Genomic DNA, 16,397 nt, shown 5'->3' with positions numbered 1-16,397 from the left:
AGGAGTCATAGCTAGGGCTATGTTTTTTAATGTTAGTTTCAGAGCCTAGGATCAGTATCTGATTTTTGTCATCATTCAGGCAGAGGCCGTGGGATGCCATCCATGCCTGAATGAGGAGGTATATCTTATTTACTAAGGCCGTGTCCTCAAGAAAGTTGCCCAAAAGGGGGATGAGGATCTGGGTGTCATCTGCATAATTTGTGTAGGTGACGCCCAGTCTGTCCAATTTATCGAACAAGGGCTTAGTAAAAATGTTATACATAGTGGGTGTGACACATGATCCCTGTGGTACTCCACAGGATATTTGAATCGGGTCACCAGAGTCCGAGAGGGAGAAGACTGTCATTGTGCAGTTGGCTAGAAATGATTGTACCCAAGCTATGGCCTCTCCTGAAAAATGGGCTGCCGACCTAAGATGGTTGCATAAGACTGCATGATCCACCAAATCAAAGGCTGACGATAAGTCCAGGATAAGTAGTATAGCTGTTTTCCCATTGTCCTTTAACTCGTCAATTTGAGTCTTAAGATCTAGCAAGGCTGTTTCCGTGCCATGAAGAGGGCGGAAACCAGATTGCTGCGTTCCTAGTAAGAGGTTAGCTTCCAGGTGTTCCTGGATTTGTAGGTAAGCTACTCTATCAATGATTCTAAGTAGAAACAGGACAGTTGTAATGGGTCTATTATTGGTCGGGATGGTAGGGCCTAAGGTTTTAAACGGGGGGAGTACCCAAGATTCTTTAAGATTGTTGGGCACTGAGTTGGTTTTGAAGGAGGCATTGACAAGCTTAGAAATGAATGGGGCCAGGTCTCTAGCTGCGTCCTTTATGATTTGGGCTGGGCAGTTGTCACCCTTACAGTTTGAGGGTTTTAAGGAGAGTATGATCTTCTCCATCTCTGGGATAGAAATCTTTTTGAAATTGAATGGGGTGGCCGTTCTGTTCCCAGTGTGTTGAGGGAGTTGCTGTTCCGATGGTAGCTGTTGGGCAGAAACCTGTGCAGTTCCCTTAGGGACCACTGCAAAAAGTTGAAGACTACAGGAGTTAGCAGTAAACCCAATTGGTAGCAGTCTGTACCACCCAGATTTACCTGGTAGCTGTGGCTGCGCAGTCAGACTTCTCTCAAGAAGAGTTAGGCAGTATACAGAGCATACACAATAGGGCAGAAAAACACAGTAAAACAAGCAAACACTGACCAGAGCTTTGGTGTAAAAGATATATAATTATTTATTTAAAAACACATCTAAGAAAACACACTGGCACCAATATCAAGCAAGTTCAAAAACACAGTTACTAAAAAGTATATACACTCCCTTAAAAGATTATTAGACAAGTCTAAAGCAAAGCACCACTTATTGTCAGACAGCGGTGAGCGCTTAACGAAGATGGCACTCTAATAAATCGGTTTAAAAGGGAGAGAAAGGCACAGCATAAATTGAAACAGATCCCAACACTTTCAGTAGAACACAACAAGATAGGAAGGCAGAATAAAACCGTGAAGTTAGAGTTCAGAAAGCCGGACCCACTTTAAGAGTATCAGAACGAAATGTGTCCAAGGTCACCCAGTTTAAAAAGTGCATAAAAGTCTTGTAAAGGTTCAGAAAGAAGTTGGACCAGCAGAAAGAGACCAGTTAGAAGGTTGAGTGACCAATCCAGTATAGAAGGCTAAGGAGTTATGTTCACCTTGTAGCAATCTGTAGAAAGGGAGGCCCGACGGACACAGTACCTTGAAAGGGTGAGAACGCTCCAGCGGGGGCAGTTGTTCCTGGCAGCGGGTGATCTCATCATGGAGAAAGCAGGAGGTCGTTGCACTGCCAGGGAAGAAACCAGCCGTGGAGTTCTCGGGTTAAAAGGTACGGTCCTTTGATTCGCGGTTCAGTGGTAAGTGGCTATCCGGTTGCTGGGGTGCTTGGCACGGGCAATTCGACCACTGGACGTCCTGGTAGGCGAAAAGAAGGCGAACTGGTTGTCCCCACCAGTTCAAGGGGAAGAGACTCTCCTTGACGAAGATCTCCTCTGTCGTTGGGAAGTGGTGAGACGGTTCAACAGGGCTCCACCGGTGGTGTCGTCATTGCAGGACGGCTCAGATTCTCCCTCTTCGGATTTTCAGGTCCCCAAAGCCCTGCTTTTATGCAGAAAACCCCCATTCATTCAGCCTAGCTGTCAATCAAACATGCTAAGTGGTGAGCGGGGCGGCTCACCACTTGGGCCAATCACGCAAGAGTGCGACTTGAGTTGGCAAGGCAACTCAGTCCAAGGTGCCTAAACCCCCTCCCACACCCCTGTGGTACCCAGACAGAGTGGCACCACTTTGGAGGGCTTCTGCGTAGAAGCCCGCCAAAAGTGGAACAAAGGGCTCGATTTTGGTTTGGAGTTACAGAGGCGAACACAAACGCCATTTTAAAATGGAGTTCTGGCAAAAAGACCCTACCGGTGAATTAATATTAAATAAACTAACTGGCGGTATCTTTAACATTGCACCAAAAAGTGGTGCGTTTAAAATACATGGGAAAATCCCATAGGGAATATTCTTAAGGAATATTACGCATGGTAACCACTGCCACCAGCCAGAAACTCGAGGAGGGAGGACTGCACAGTACCCCCTTGAATTACCCCCACCAGTACTTCCACATTATGATGGTTTGTACTGGTTCTGTTACTAAATTTGGGACTAGTAAAGCCAATGGTGACTTTACATGCCCTGGGAGACAGTAGTCAGTCCCAGGGTATGGAGTCTAGTTGGGGGTCACTATGACACCCCTGTTTTACTGCACTGAGGGTGCTGTGTAACACACATAGTAAAAACACATGAGACCCTATGGAGTAAAAGACCCCATGGCCCATAAAACACAAACGGTCAAAGGAACACCTCAAAACATGTCCAAGAGTGGGAGGAAAAGAGTCTCACTCTTGGCAGGAGAAAAAAACAACTCCAGAAATCCAGCAAAGCTGCTGGGGGACTCACTAGGTTAGGAAATTCAGCCTAAACAGAGAATTCTCCCGAATAGTAGCAGTGAGGCCTTTTTGTTGGCTATTTTAAGTTGGAGAGATGCAATTTTATTTGACTAGGCATTTTGTACGGCACTGCACCATAGCTTGTCTTTTGGGACATTGTCAACCGGGGGAATTGGGAATTCCATTTCACGGAGGATGGTGAAAAGTTCCTTAGTGTTGGACTTAGCTTTAGAGATTCTTTCGTTTAAATAAGTTCCTTTTTAGTATTAATTATTTCTTCTTTTTTGTAAAATTTTGAGTAGTCAGTTAGCTTAACTTTGTTGTCGCCATTAGGGGAGTGACGCCAGATGGATTGGAGCTTTCTTTTTTGTACTCTTAATTCATTAAGTTGAGGCGTGAACCAGGCATTGAGATGAGATTTCTGTCTGCCTTTGCACAATTTGATCGGAGCAATGATGTCCAAGGCCTTTGTCATGGTATTATTGAAGACCTCTACTAGTATATTAGGGTCTGAGTTATTATCTAGATTATTGATAGTGGGAAAGAGGTAAGGGAGGAGCTCTTCCGCTGTGATGTCCTTTTTACTTTTAGTAAGTAGTGGTGGTGCCATATTAATAGTTTTGGGGCAAAGGAGATCTAAGGTGGCAGAGAAAGTGATTAGGTAGTGTATAGTGGGGCAATATCAGTAATGGTGATTTTGCAATTCAAGTCGGCCACCCAGTCAAGGGTCCTTCTTTTGATATGAGTGGGGGAGAGGACTTTTTGGTAAGTCCGTGGTCTTTTAGTAGAGCTGCCATAGATTGGGCATGTTTGTTGTTGGTGTCATTAAAGCCAAGGTTGAAGTCCCCCAGCAACAGGGTTTGTGAGTGGTCTTTTGTGTTTTTGGCTATGAGGTTGGTTAAGTCCTTCTTGAAGGTTCCTAATGGGCCCAGGGGTCCGTTAACCAAGTAGTTAGTTAACGTACGGTTATTGGATAGAGAGAGCTTGGCTGCGAGTATCTCACATGATGAGCAAGATGGAGGGGTGGCGAGTCTGATAGGGAGGTTCTTTTTGAATATGATGGCTAGGCCATGGCCTCTAGCGTTGGGCCTGTCTGCTCAGAGTATCTGATAGCTATCGGTACCACCATCATAAGGGTTGGTTCTGCTGCATCGTGAAGCCATGTCTCTGTTATGGCGAGTAGGTCCAGATTCTCATTGTTTAGAGTGTCGGCAATATCAGCCGCGTGGGCCACCAGAGATCTGCCGTTGATAAGTGATCCGGATAGTGTTAATACGTTGTTGGTTTTAGTAGTGGTGGGGCGTTTAGTTGCTGGTGTATGTAGGTTCCCATAATGTTTGGGAATGGTAGCGGGATGAGCAGAGTTCTGATTGTTTGGTCTGGTCATCTGTGGTTGCCTAGTTGCGAATTCCTTAGTTTGGGTGGCGTTCTGTAAAGGGTGGCTATCTATGTTGATTTTGTTTTTTTAGGTTCATAGAGGCGGGTCAGTCTAGTCCTAAGCCTCCTATTTCTATCCTTAGGTGGGCATGTTGGAATAGTGGCGAGGGCCATTCTGGCGAGGAGGCAGGGTACCAGTGAGATAGCCTGGGTCCTCTGATTTTTCATTCATATTCAGGGAGTAAATTGGGTGGGGGTGGCACTAAGGGGCTGCTCAGTAATCACCGAATAAGCTGGTGGTTGTAGTTGGAGTAGGCTGGACGCAGTTTGCCATATAGGCTAAGATTGCTTTTCACAAGGTGGGCTAAGATTGCTTTTCACAAGGTGGGCTAAGATTGCTTTTCACAAGGTGGGCTAAGATTACTTTTCACAAGGTGGGCTAAGATTACTTTTGCAGGGGTATGCTGCAGACACTTTCACGGTCATAGTGTAGAGGCACATTAACAGGGAAGGTTAAAATCAACATTGATAACAATTCACAGGGTGGGCTGCCAATGTAGCGTACTCCAATAAGTCAATAGCAAAGACAATTGTAAGTTTGGATATGTCTAAATTGGTCTTACCATTGTAGGCATAAAAGGCATCACCATAGCGCATCCAGTGTGCGAACAGGCGCAGAACAGGGCCTTTTCGTTCGGGTCTTCACGTGGAAGGGCCGGCTTCCGCATGCCGGCGGGGGTTGTGGGTATGAAGAGCACCGTTGCTTAGCAAAGTATACACTGCCTCGATTTCGTGCCGTAGGGGACGGTGGGCATCTTTGGGGCAGGCGAGGTATGGACAAAGCCACAAGCTGGGTATGATATCCCTTGAGAATGAGGGATATTTGGGCTGAAAGCAGATTGCTAACCTCTTGAGGTTATCATGAGGTGGAAGCCTCGAATGGGCGAGTTGTGGTGGCTATTTTTGTTGCAAGTTAAGGTGAGGATAATCTGATGATACTGCTGCTACGCATCAGGCTCCTTCCTGATGTGCATTCCATTGATCAGCTGAGCAGGCTCCTTCATCTGCATAGAGCGCCTCCAAGTTGCCGCGTGTGTGGGTGATGTATCTGGTAGAGGAGCTGGGGCTGGGAGGGAAGTGGGTGTCGGATTGAAGTTGTTTGGAGTAGTGGGCTACTGTGGAACAAAGACTGTTCTCATGGTAACAGTAGTAGAAGGGTGGTTGTTGAGAGGAAAGCCGCAACCCAAGAGAAGCATCCTGATATACTGAACGTACTGCAGAGATCCTAACCAATTGTAAAGTTGTAGAAGAAGTTAACCTATTCTTTGAACTGTGTCAAATTTGGAAAAGATATCCAGGCTTACCATTGGGGCTAGTTTCTTGACTGAAACTGGAGGGGGATCTTTTCAACCAAAGTTGGAGAATTGTTAAAAGTGGATTTGTCTTTGCAAATTTGTTTGGACTTGGAATTTACAAGAACTGGTATTTACATTTGTACAATACCTTTCTTTTCTTTTCATGTTTGAATATTTTGAAGTTGACTTTAAAACCCTGGGGAATGGATTTACCCAGGATAGTTGAAGGTCATGCAAATATTGTTCAATTCTTTTTTTGTCATCTTGTGGTGGTTTATTTGCCTTGAATGTTTTGTTTAGTGTGAGGGCCAGTTTGTGTCCCGTAGCCTTTATACTAGGTAGGGAATTCCCTGATAGAGTATGGCAACCAAGGATTTATTAGAAAAATATTTCTTTAATAAAATGTCTAATCTTCAGAAAAATACAAGCAGGTGTCTGCCTCGCAATGGTTACCAAGTTAACTTGATTGTACCTTTCTTTATTTTGTCTTGTTTGTGCACATGGTACCTGCTGAACCTAGCCAAGATAAATCGCACCCTGCTCATGGCTATAGCAGAATACGTCACTAACTGATTAATCCTATTTATTGACTTTTCCCTCCAGGGAGCATCATGTCCTCTCTTGACTCCATGTCGCTAAGGCTCAGTTCCCAGGGGAGCATCTGCAGCACTCCTGTGGAAGTTCAGACACCCCTTTATTATGGGACTGACCCCCACCACCATCTTGGAGAAAGGATCCAGTCTCCTTACCACCTGGCACAGGAAAGTCACTGCAGCAGTTTTGATGGGTAGGGCACCTTTATATGTATGACTATTATATGCTTTTATTTTGTCGATCTATACCTTTTCACAAAATCTAATTTAGTAGCTCTACTCCTCCCCATTTAGGGATTACAACAGTTAGCTTTTTCTGCTTTGCAATTGCTGTGATTTAACTACTGTGAGTGGGCACACTTCAGAATGTATTAGCTATCTGGCTAGACCTGCCAATCCTACAACAATCCAGTGCTCTCTCCATGTCTCTGTTTCTATATCGGAGAGCCAGGCCACCTGTTGCTGACCACTGCAACCATCCTGATTATCTTGAAGCGTCTGTGGGATGGGGGGGGGGTAAATTATTTTATAGCTGCTTTTTAAAAAGAAAATAAATTGTACCAACATTGTATATATAAAGCACCACATCAAACCTAGAATATATGAATGTTCTTCTGATAGGTTATTATTCATATATTGTGTGGTACACCATGACAAAACGCCAGTGAGGCTGCCAGCCTGCTTTGCATATTATCAAAGTGCATTTTGGGAACAGAAGGATGACCAGGTATCTGTTTGACAAATGTCTGTGGTGACAGGGGTGCATGTTTGAATCAGTAAGTACATAATGCACACTGGGCTTGTTCATTTAATTTTTCATAACTCACCCTATCACTAAAAGAACAATTTATTCTGATGCAGACGGCCTCAGGACATGGTTTTGAAGACTGAATGGCCGCAATATTAGATCAGCTATTCCATGGGGTTGACGCGCAAAAAATATCTAGAGAGGTTTTCTTTTCCCCCTTTACAGTTTCGTTGTAAGGAGGGCTGTGCACATGTAGAATATGCAGACATTTAATGAGATTGATTGTGCATTTTGCGTTTATTGCTATCCATCATTTATCAACTGCTTACAAATTTACTACCCTCTCCCTTATTTTTATGTATATGCTTATAATGCCTCCGATACTGACAGGCATGGGAACGAGAACAAAAACACTAAAGGACGGGACAACGATCGGACAAGTCAGGAATCACTGAAAGGCATATCATTCATTGTCCGGGGAAAGTTACCTGAACAGGTGTGTTCAGGTTTATCCAAAAAGGTATCGGGTTAGGCATGAATCCTCCCCAGTTAGCTCTCTGCTGTCCCCTCATCATTGTCTTTTCTTTATGAATGCAAAACTCTCTGCTTCTTCCTGACGCTAGGTCTGCGTTAAAAATAATAATGTATTGGGTGTAATGGTATGCTGCTGTCCAACACGGGGATACAATCGTATCATTTCAATAGCTAGGTGTTTTAGTTGATCAGAGTTTAACAAGGTTCCTTGGCATTTTAATGCTGTAGCTCAGTGATCCCCCAAGATGTAGCTTGTGAGCAACATGCTGCTCACAGCACCCAAAAATGTTCACTGTTTAAATATTTTATTAAGAATTAACAAGGTAAATATTATACACAAAGTTTTTAAACAGTAAAGATATGATGGACCAAAACTTATATAGTTCAGAATATCTAGAAAATGTTAATAATATAATCCATTAAACCAATGCTAATAATTAAAACAGTGAAACAATACAACATTGGGGGTATGATGACAAGAAGACTGGGCACCGAACAATTGAGGCGGGTGAGGGCTAGGGAAAAAGTTTGTTATATATAAGCATTGAGATATTCCAAAAATACATTACATTTTTGGTAAGCAATTGAATGTAACAGCATAACATTTCTCTATACGATGTATTGAACAAATAGAATTCCATCCAATGTAAGTGATAAATTGGTAGTATTTTTCCAATTATACGTAATATTTTGAAAGGCAATATTAATCAGTAAGTTAAACAACATTGGTGAATCTATCAGTCTTATAGTGGAGTTGGTAACCGTGCCAGTCATAAGTTTGTCCAAAGTCAAAGGTTCTGTTAAATGAAAAATTGATTGCATACAAGACCAAATCTTGGACAAAAAAGCATGAACAAATTTACAATTATAAATTAGGTGAATAAAATCTGCATTGGGTTCATAACAAGACCAACACTTAGAGTAACTATCAACATTCTTGGCGATGCGCACAGGAGTTGGGAAGGCACAGTGCAGAATGAAACATTTGCGTAAGGTTGGCAGCTGGAGAAGTGGATTGGCAAATCATCCAAATTCTGGTCCAATGATCAGAAGACAATTGCATACCCCAATCCATTTCCTATTGTCATAATATTGTGGTTTGGAAGATGGGTATTCATTTACAACCAAAATGAATTTGGCTGCCTTAGTAGTTAGATTATTAATTGGCACGTTAAACAGAGGGCCGGGGGATTTTTGATTAAAGGTATATAATGATTTAGAAATTGTTTTGATTAAAGAGGAGTAGAAAGGGAGGTTGGATATGGGAATATTATAGCGTGAGCAGATATTCGAAGAAAGGATTATAGATGAGTTGAGGACTAACTGTTTTACAAATTTAATGCCAGAAGCATACCATCTGTGTATAGTAGAACGATTAAGTTTGGTAGAGATTTTGCTTATTGAACCAAAGAAAAGGATTCATTTTATAAAAAGAACTAGCAGGGAGTTTGGTCCAAATCATTTTAAAGAAATGTAATGAGGTGAAAAAAGTGATTTTAGGCCAGGAGGAAGTAATTAAGAAATGGGAAATTGAGAGAGGGCATATAGGACTAATTTCAACTTTAATCCATAGGGGAGCATCATCCGGGAGGGATTCATACTGTTTGAATAAAACTAATTGTTTTAGGGTGAAGGCTTTATGATATAACTGGAAATTAGGACATTTTACACCCTCTAAAGATTTAGGAAGTCTTCATTTATTAATGGCGATACGTGGGAATCTTTGGTTCCAAAGAAATTTGAGGAGGGAATCTAGTTGTTTTATAAAAGGAGGTATGAAATACAGTGGGTATGAAATACAGTGGGTATCAGAGTATAGAATAATGCGACTAATCATCCTTTTAATAGTATTAAAGCATCCCGCCAAGAGAGGCAACCGCCTTTCAGTCATTTGTTACTTGTTCAGTAAGATATTATTATGTGACATTTAATGTGAGGATTGCCAAGATAGGCCGGCAAGAGGGATATTTGTAGGATTACAAGAATTGGTTAGAGGCATGAATTCGGATTTATTAACACTTATATCCAGAAACACAAGAGAAATTATTTTTCATGTTAAGTAAATGATGGATTGATAGGGTAGGTTCATAGGGATAAATTAGGGTATCAGCATATGCAGATAACTTAACTTAATTTCTAGATTTATAAAAATACTTTTGATGTTCATTCATTCTAATGCTTTGGAGAAAAGGCTATAGGGCTAAATTGAATAGTAGGGGAAATATGGGACATCCTTGTTGAGTTCCCCTTTTTATACAAAAAGAGGAGGGGGAGTTATTGATGAGGATACGAGTAGAAGGAGAAGAGTAGAGAATTTTAATTAAGCTAATAAAGGCAATGTCAGGCTAAAGATTGAAATACAAATTACCACGACAGTCGATCAAAAGCATCTAAGGCAAGAAGGGCAAAGGAATTATGTGAATTTTGGACGTGAGTCAGAGGGTTGAATAGAAGTCTAGAGTTAGATGATGCAAAACGGCCTTTAATAAATCCGGATTGATCAGGGTGTATGAGTTTGGGAAGGAGTATTTCTAATAGTTTTGCAAGTATTTTAGCTAGAATCTTGGAATCTGAATTAATGAGGGAAAATGGGTCTTATGGAGGGATCTTTCAGGCTTTGGGGGGGGCATGGGGGATGAGGGAGGGAAAGGATTAGGAGAGCTTCACTAAAGGATCCACAGCTTTGTCCAATTTCGTTAAAATAAGCGTAGCGTTATAATAATTTAGGAGCAATAGTCTATAAAGGTTTTATAAAAATCAGAGGAAGATCCGTCGGACCCCAGGCTTTGTTGGATTTAAGGTCTAAAATAGCTTGTTTAATTGAATTGATGGAAGAATCTGAAGAATATAGTTTAGAATAGAAACCAAGAAAGGCATCATTAATGTTTTCAGGTTTAGTTAATCTATTCCCTTCGGGGGACATAATGAGTTGTGATGGATTTTTCTTTTTACTTTAAATAAGATGCAACTTTTTACCTGCTTTATTTGATCCGTAATGCAGTTTGGACCTAAGAATGGAATTGGCCGCTTGTCAGTGTAAATCTTATTGAATTCAATGTTTTTTTTTTAATAGTTCATAATATTGGGGTCAGGATTTGTGAAATATGATTGTTCAAGGCTTCTGATGGTTGTAAAAGAGTATTATGTATGGATTCAGAATGTCATTTTTGGATGGCCACAAATTGAATTATAAAGCTTTGAAGGCATCCCTATTATTGTGCATAGTAGGGTGTTCAGGGCGATTAAAGAATAATTCTTTGATAAATGCGTTGGTTTTGTCAATAAATGATTGGTCTTTAAGAAGATATGATTTGAATTTCCATCTAGGGGAAAGATTAGAGGTGGGTTCCAGTAAATAGTGGTGGAAACGTGAGAATGATCTGAAATGGTTATTGGGCCGATTTCAGAGTTTAAGATGGATGAAGCTAAGGACGAATTAGCAAAAATGTAATCTAGAAAAGGATTGATGAGGAGATGAATAAAATGTTTAGTCTTTAGTCTCAGGATGACAAAACGCCAAGAATCAATGAGATTTAGATTTTGTGACAAATTTAGGAAATTATTATGAGATTTAGATTTGCTAAGATTTTTTGAGGATTTTCAATCGAGACCAAAGTCATAAATCTGGTTCATATCTCCACAGAGGATGCCTTTTATCAGGATTCTTGTGTGACAGTTTAATCAGTAAATTGGACCAAAACATTGGATGAGGGGCATTTGGCCCGTAAGCATTAACAATGGTAACTGGTAGATTATTTATGACGGCATCTATAATGGTCCAATGGCCCTCTGTCTTTTTCTTCATTAATAAGAGTGAACTTCAATTGTTTATTAATTAGAATGGCAACTCCACCCTTCTTATCTAGGGCATTGGAATAAAGTGTGTGGCTTATCCAAGAAGCTCCATCTTACAATTTTCAGTGTCCAGACTCTGAGTTTCTTGGTGGCAAATTATGTCAGATTTCAGTTTAGCAAATTGCGTTATAATCTTAGAAATGTTTGATTGGGTGTCCCACTCGTTTAACATTCCAAGTGGTACATTTTTTATCGCCATCATAGAATTGGAGATAAGATATTGACATCTGAGAAGTATGAGGCAAGGTTGGCGAAGACATTAACATGCTGCCACATGTAAACCTTAAACGATACAACTTCAATGGAATATACATTGCTAAATCTAACATTAATCTTGGAAAACATGGGGAAGGACATCATGGAGGGAATGCAACAAAAAAGTGAATGAAATAAAGATGTAAAAATGTAGAATTTAGAAGAATATGAATGAGCAAGTGATAAGATAGAGGTACAGTTAAGGATACAACAAAGGTCGCAGGCGTCCCTCTCTCGGAAGAACAAGGCATGATAACCTGTTCAGTGGTTGTTAACCACATTGAGAGTTCGCAGCCATCTGCTTTTTGCTCACTGTACCTTTCACAGATGGGAAATAACAATTTGCATATCAGTCTTTGTCCCGCCCACATGGGCATTCCAGCACCGAAATGCTATGGCAATTCCTCGCTGAACAAGAATACCAACAGCAACCCCATACACGTGTTTCAGCCCTGTTGGGCATCATCAGTGAGGTGAAGCTGAGCCTCTCTAAGCACAGTGAGTAGGGAGTCCACGTCTGGTTGCCCCCAGGTACCCTAGGGTGACCAACCCCAAGTTCGTTCAAAGAATTCAACAAAGGTAGCAGGTGCCCTTCTCTCGGAAGAACTGCTACCTTGTTTGTATTTTTTGAAGGAACTGATTGCATTACTGATGCAATGGAAATGTTTTGATATTATGACAAAACTGGCTTGAGAAATGGCAGATGTTAGTGGGTAGTTTCTTCCACAGTTAAGCTGTTTGTAGTAAAAAAGAGTGGCCACCCCCTTTTATGTACCTGGCCATTGGTACAGTCAGCAAACCTTCTGGTACTTAATAAGGTGCTCTGGTTGGGATCTGGACTGGCAAAATAAGTGACACACATGTCGGAGATTGTGCCAGGGTGAGTAATTGTATTTTCTGTTCATAATGAATAGTTAAAATGTGGATTATTGATCAATCTGTGGCATGCATTACCAATTGTCCAGCCAGCCTTGAATCATTTGCATCTGCCTAATTTGTAATCGTGCATATTCATCAAAAATGTTGCATACTAATTGGCAGTGTCGGCTCCTCACTATGGGTTGGGGAGATGCCCCCCCCACTTGACTGGCAGGTAGCACAGTCCACCAGTGTACTTTATGTGCATCAGGGCCTGTGCAGTCTGCTTCTGAGCAGGGATGTGGCACTGGCTACATTTATTTTTGGTTGTAATGCAGATGTAGCTCACAATAATGAAAGGTGGGTGGGTTGTTGGAAGCCTGGCCCTGCCGTCTCTCAGTGCACCAACAGCAAACACCTGCTGATTGACAGTCCTCTCCTGTCACTCAGTTTGTTCTCACTACAGAGAAGAAGGGTGTTCCATCCAGTCCTCCATGGCAGCATGTGCTTTGTGTGCGTATGTTGGAATGTTTGTATTCATATATGCATGCATGTAAGGAGTTATGACTGTATGGGTGAATGACCGTGCATGTTGTATGAATGTGTGTGAGAGCATGTGTGTCTGCATGTATAAGGGGGAGCACCCTCAAATGTAAGTTTTGGGCGGCTGGGGACATGTAATTGTTTTCTGGTTAATCATTAATGGTCAATGGCGATTCCTAAGGGTGCATCAAGGGTAAAGGAAACCTTTTCCCTTCACTCTGGCCAACCTCCATGGGCTCTCCCCTGCTCCTTCGTCTGAAGCCAGAAACCTTGGAGTCATCTTGGACCATTCCCTCTCCTTTCTCCCTCACACTCTGGAAATTTCAGAGAGGTCCCACTTTCAATTCTCCCTTCCCAAAGGAATTTTCCCTTTCCTCACTTTCCCCCAGAAGCTCAATGTTACCCGAGCCCTGGTTCTCTCTAGGCTTCACTATTGCAATAGCTTTCTCCTGAATTTACCTTCTACTTTATGACCCCAACTGCTAATCCAGAATTGAGCAGCAAGTCAGCCCTAAAAAAAACCTTACCTGGCCCCCGATTGTGGCACAAATTCAATTCAAATCCCTCTGCATCATCCACAAGGCTGTCTGGGACAAAGCCATCTGCAACTTTCTTACTAAATACTCTCTCTAGACCTCTATGGTCTTCTGACACCAACCCTCTGTGTGGAAAGCGTTTTGCTAAACAGAGGGCTGGAGGCTGATCACTTTCTTCAGCTGGCTCTGTTTTATGGAAACGCCTCGCCCATCCTCTTCATCTTGAGCAGGACTTCCTCAAATTGCAGAAGCTCCTCACAACTTTTCTCTTCACCACTTCCTTCTCTTCTTCCCTCCTCTGGTAATCTCAGTTGCTGTGATTGGCCGGCAGGGCCCTTATGTATCCCTTTGGGGATCTGGCCTCCCATACCCAATCGTCCCAGCCTTGCCCACCTCGGCACATACCAGCGTAACTCCTGAAGGCTTGTACTTTCTCCAGGCTGCATAGCACTTACCATACTATACACACCATCTGCTGCTCACTCACGAGAACTGACGTTTCAGAACTTGCACCCAACCTCCTGCATCTCCTCTTCTCGCTGCCCTGGCACGTTCTGAATACTCGCAAGGCAATGTTTGTCTTTTATCTTCCACTGTAATTTTCTTCGATCTCAAGTTCCCTTCCTATTGCCTTTGGACGCTTTGAAACAGAATTGACTTACTGTATAAGTGCCTAACAAATGCACAATAAATATAATAAATTATAATGTTGTTACATGGCTATTCCAACATAAATCGGTGGTGCCAGTCTACATTCAGTTTGCACTAGGGTAAAAGCAAATGTAATAAGTGTTAGGTGGCTAGACATCCCTACATTGGTGGTGCCTGTCTGGCCATCTATTTTTAGTGTGGCATGGTGTTTTTGTACTTGTCAAGGATAAAAAGCAAACATAAGTCATTCTGTCGGTAAACTGGCCTACTTTGTTACAGCCAGTCTGGATATTCCTCTTTCTGTGGCATAGAATTTCTTTCTGATATGGTAATGCAGGTATATATTGACAGAGCCTGCATGGACATGTATCATGAGGGCATGCATGGCGCTGGTTCTTATACCAGCATTATGGTGTCGGCAAAGGCATCATGAAAACATGTTGGAAAATTACTTCTGTGCATTGTTGGGGACTTGTATCTATTGGGATTTTTCATGTACTTCCATACAAAACCGAGTGTGAACTGTGTTGCGTTTTACCCAATTTCACAATGAAGTGTGCTGTAAAAAGTACTTTTTTTTTTTTCTTTAACCCATTATTTAAAAAATGTTCTTGGAGTGGGCTAACCACCTGTTGGTTGGATCAGGCTCCCTCGCTATGCTTGGTGACTCCCACCTATTCGGAGCAAATATTTACACCCCTCCAATCCAAACCTCACCAGCCGCCACTACTCATTGCAGTGTTCCTATTAAAATTATCATCTGATACTTTGCCCATCTGGCATTTGAATAATGCACAAATGAACAAGTCGCTAACTATATTGTTCATGATTGAATAGATTGCATATGCAAATGAATTTCTTGTTAATAATTTGTATTTAAAATGCCAAGGCGTTTCTTCAAATATCAAAAGGTAGAACTACCAGACCACTCCTTATAGCAGTATTTGAATGCTCCACTATTTCACCAAAATGACTGACCTAACATTACATGTGCACCATTTGCCACGGTTTCTCAAATATTTCTTGGACAATAACCCTAAAGCCCTAGTAAAGTACACTTTAAATCCTGTATGTTTTGACCAATGTTATTGGTCTTTTGAGATTACAAATGCTCCTTTTGCCACTTGCACTCCTTGAAAACACCAACTTAATCTCCAATTCAGTTATTAACTAGTGCAAAATCGCTTGGCCTAGATTTGGACCTCGACTTGCTAATAAATTGCTGCAAATTAACACGTTCTATTTGTAGAATTCCATTTACTACAATTGCAATTTGGGTTTCAATAATTTTGCCACCACCCGAAAGACCATATTTTCCGTCAAGGTATGGCTTTGCTCTTAATTTGATGAGCAAATATTGCTCATTGCTGACAAAATGTTGGGGACCCCTGCTGTAGCTTGTTAAAGGAAAAAATACAATGGCGCATCACTGTTTCAAGTGGTGTGCGATGCTGCTACCCACATGATGCTAATGATGATGATTCTGGTGAATTGGTTTCAATGCAGGCGTTGCATATTTCGTACAGAGTATTTCACATTGGCTAGTAACTGTGTGACTTTGAGATAATGGCATTCATAAAGCTAATCTTTACATTTTTGGGATACCTTCTCTCCACCAACAAACTGTGTAACTGGAGCAATATCGTGTGGTATCCAGAAGTGAAGTCCTGTCTAAAGCAGAGGTAGAAGTGACAAACATTTGACTCCCATGATGCGAGTTTCTCAGTAACATCACATGACTTGCACAGCAATGATGGATAATACTCTGATTACTTACTGGTAATTTTCATTACTCCTAGTCCTACCCTTCCTCGTCACAGTACTTGCCTCAGGAGGCCTCTGCCTCTGAATCAGGACCTGCTTTTATTTCTATTTTCTCCTATAACTCCTCCCCAACCACGTCACCCAGTTTACATAACCAAGCCAGAGCTTGGGACCTTCCCCACAGGGAGGGTCGTCAGTACTGTGACGGGGAAGAGTAGAACTAGGAGTAATGAAGATTACGGATAAGTAATCGGAGCATTACGTCCACTCTTCCTCATCCCAGTACTTACCTCATGAGGTATACCATAGCCACAACGGGGAAAGGTCCCAATGAGAGACGGAGCCAAAAACATTGCCGAAACCACACATTTAATAACTCT

General features: G+C 41.8%; 1 protein-coding gene across 1 annotated transcript in view; it reads left to right on the top strand.

Moving 5' to 3' along the window:
• LOC138576937 (la-related protein 6-like) overlaps positions 1-16,397 on the top strand; it is a 102,005-nt gene that overhangs the window by 22,905 nt on the left and 62,703 nt on the right. The window contains exon 2 of the mRNA XM_069649596.1: positions 6,284-6,467. Within this exon, the coding sequence (XP_069505697.1) occupies positions 6,292-6,467 (176 nt within the window). The 5' untranslated portion in view covers positions 6,284-6,291. The remainder of the gene's footprint in view (positions 1-6,283; positions 6,468-16,397) is intronic.

The sequence above is a fragment of the Ambystoma mexicanum genome, chromosome 1p (assembly GCF_040938575.1).
Source record: "Ambystoma mexicanum isolate Mex_15411 chromosome 1p, UKY_AmexF1_1, whole genome shotgun sequence".
Taxonomy (NCBI): domain Eukaryota; kingdom Metazoa; phylum Chordata; class Amphibia; order Caudata; family Ambystomatidae; genus Ambystoma; species Ambystoma mexicanum.
This window is presented reverse-complemented; position numbering and strand designations above follow the sequence as displayed.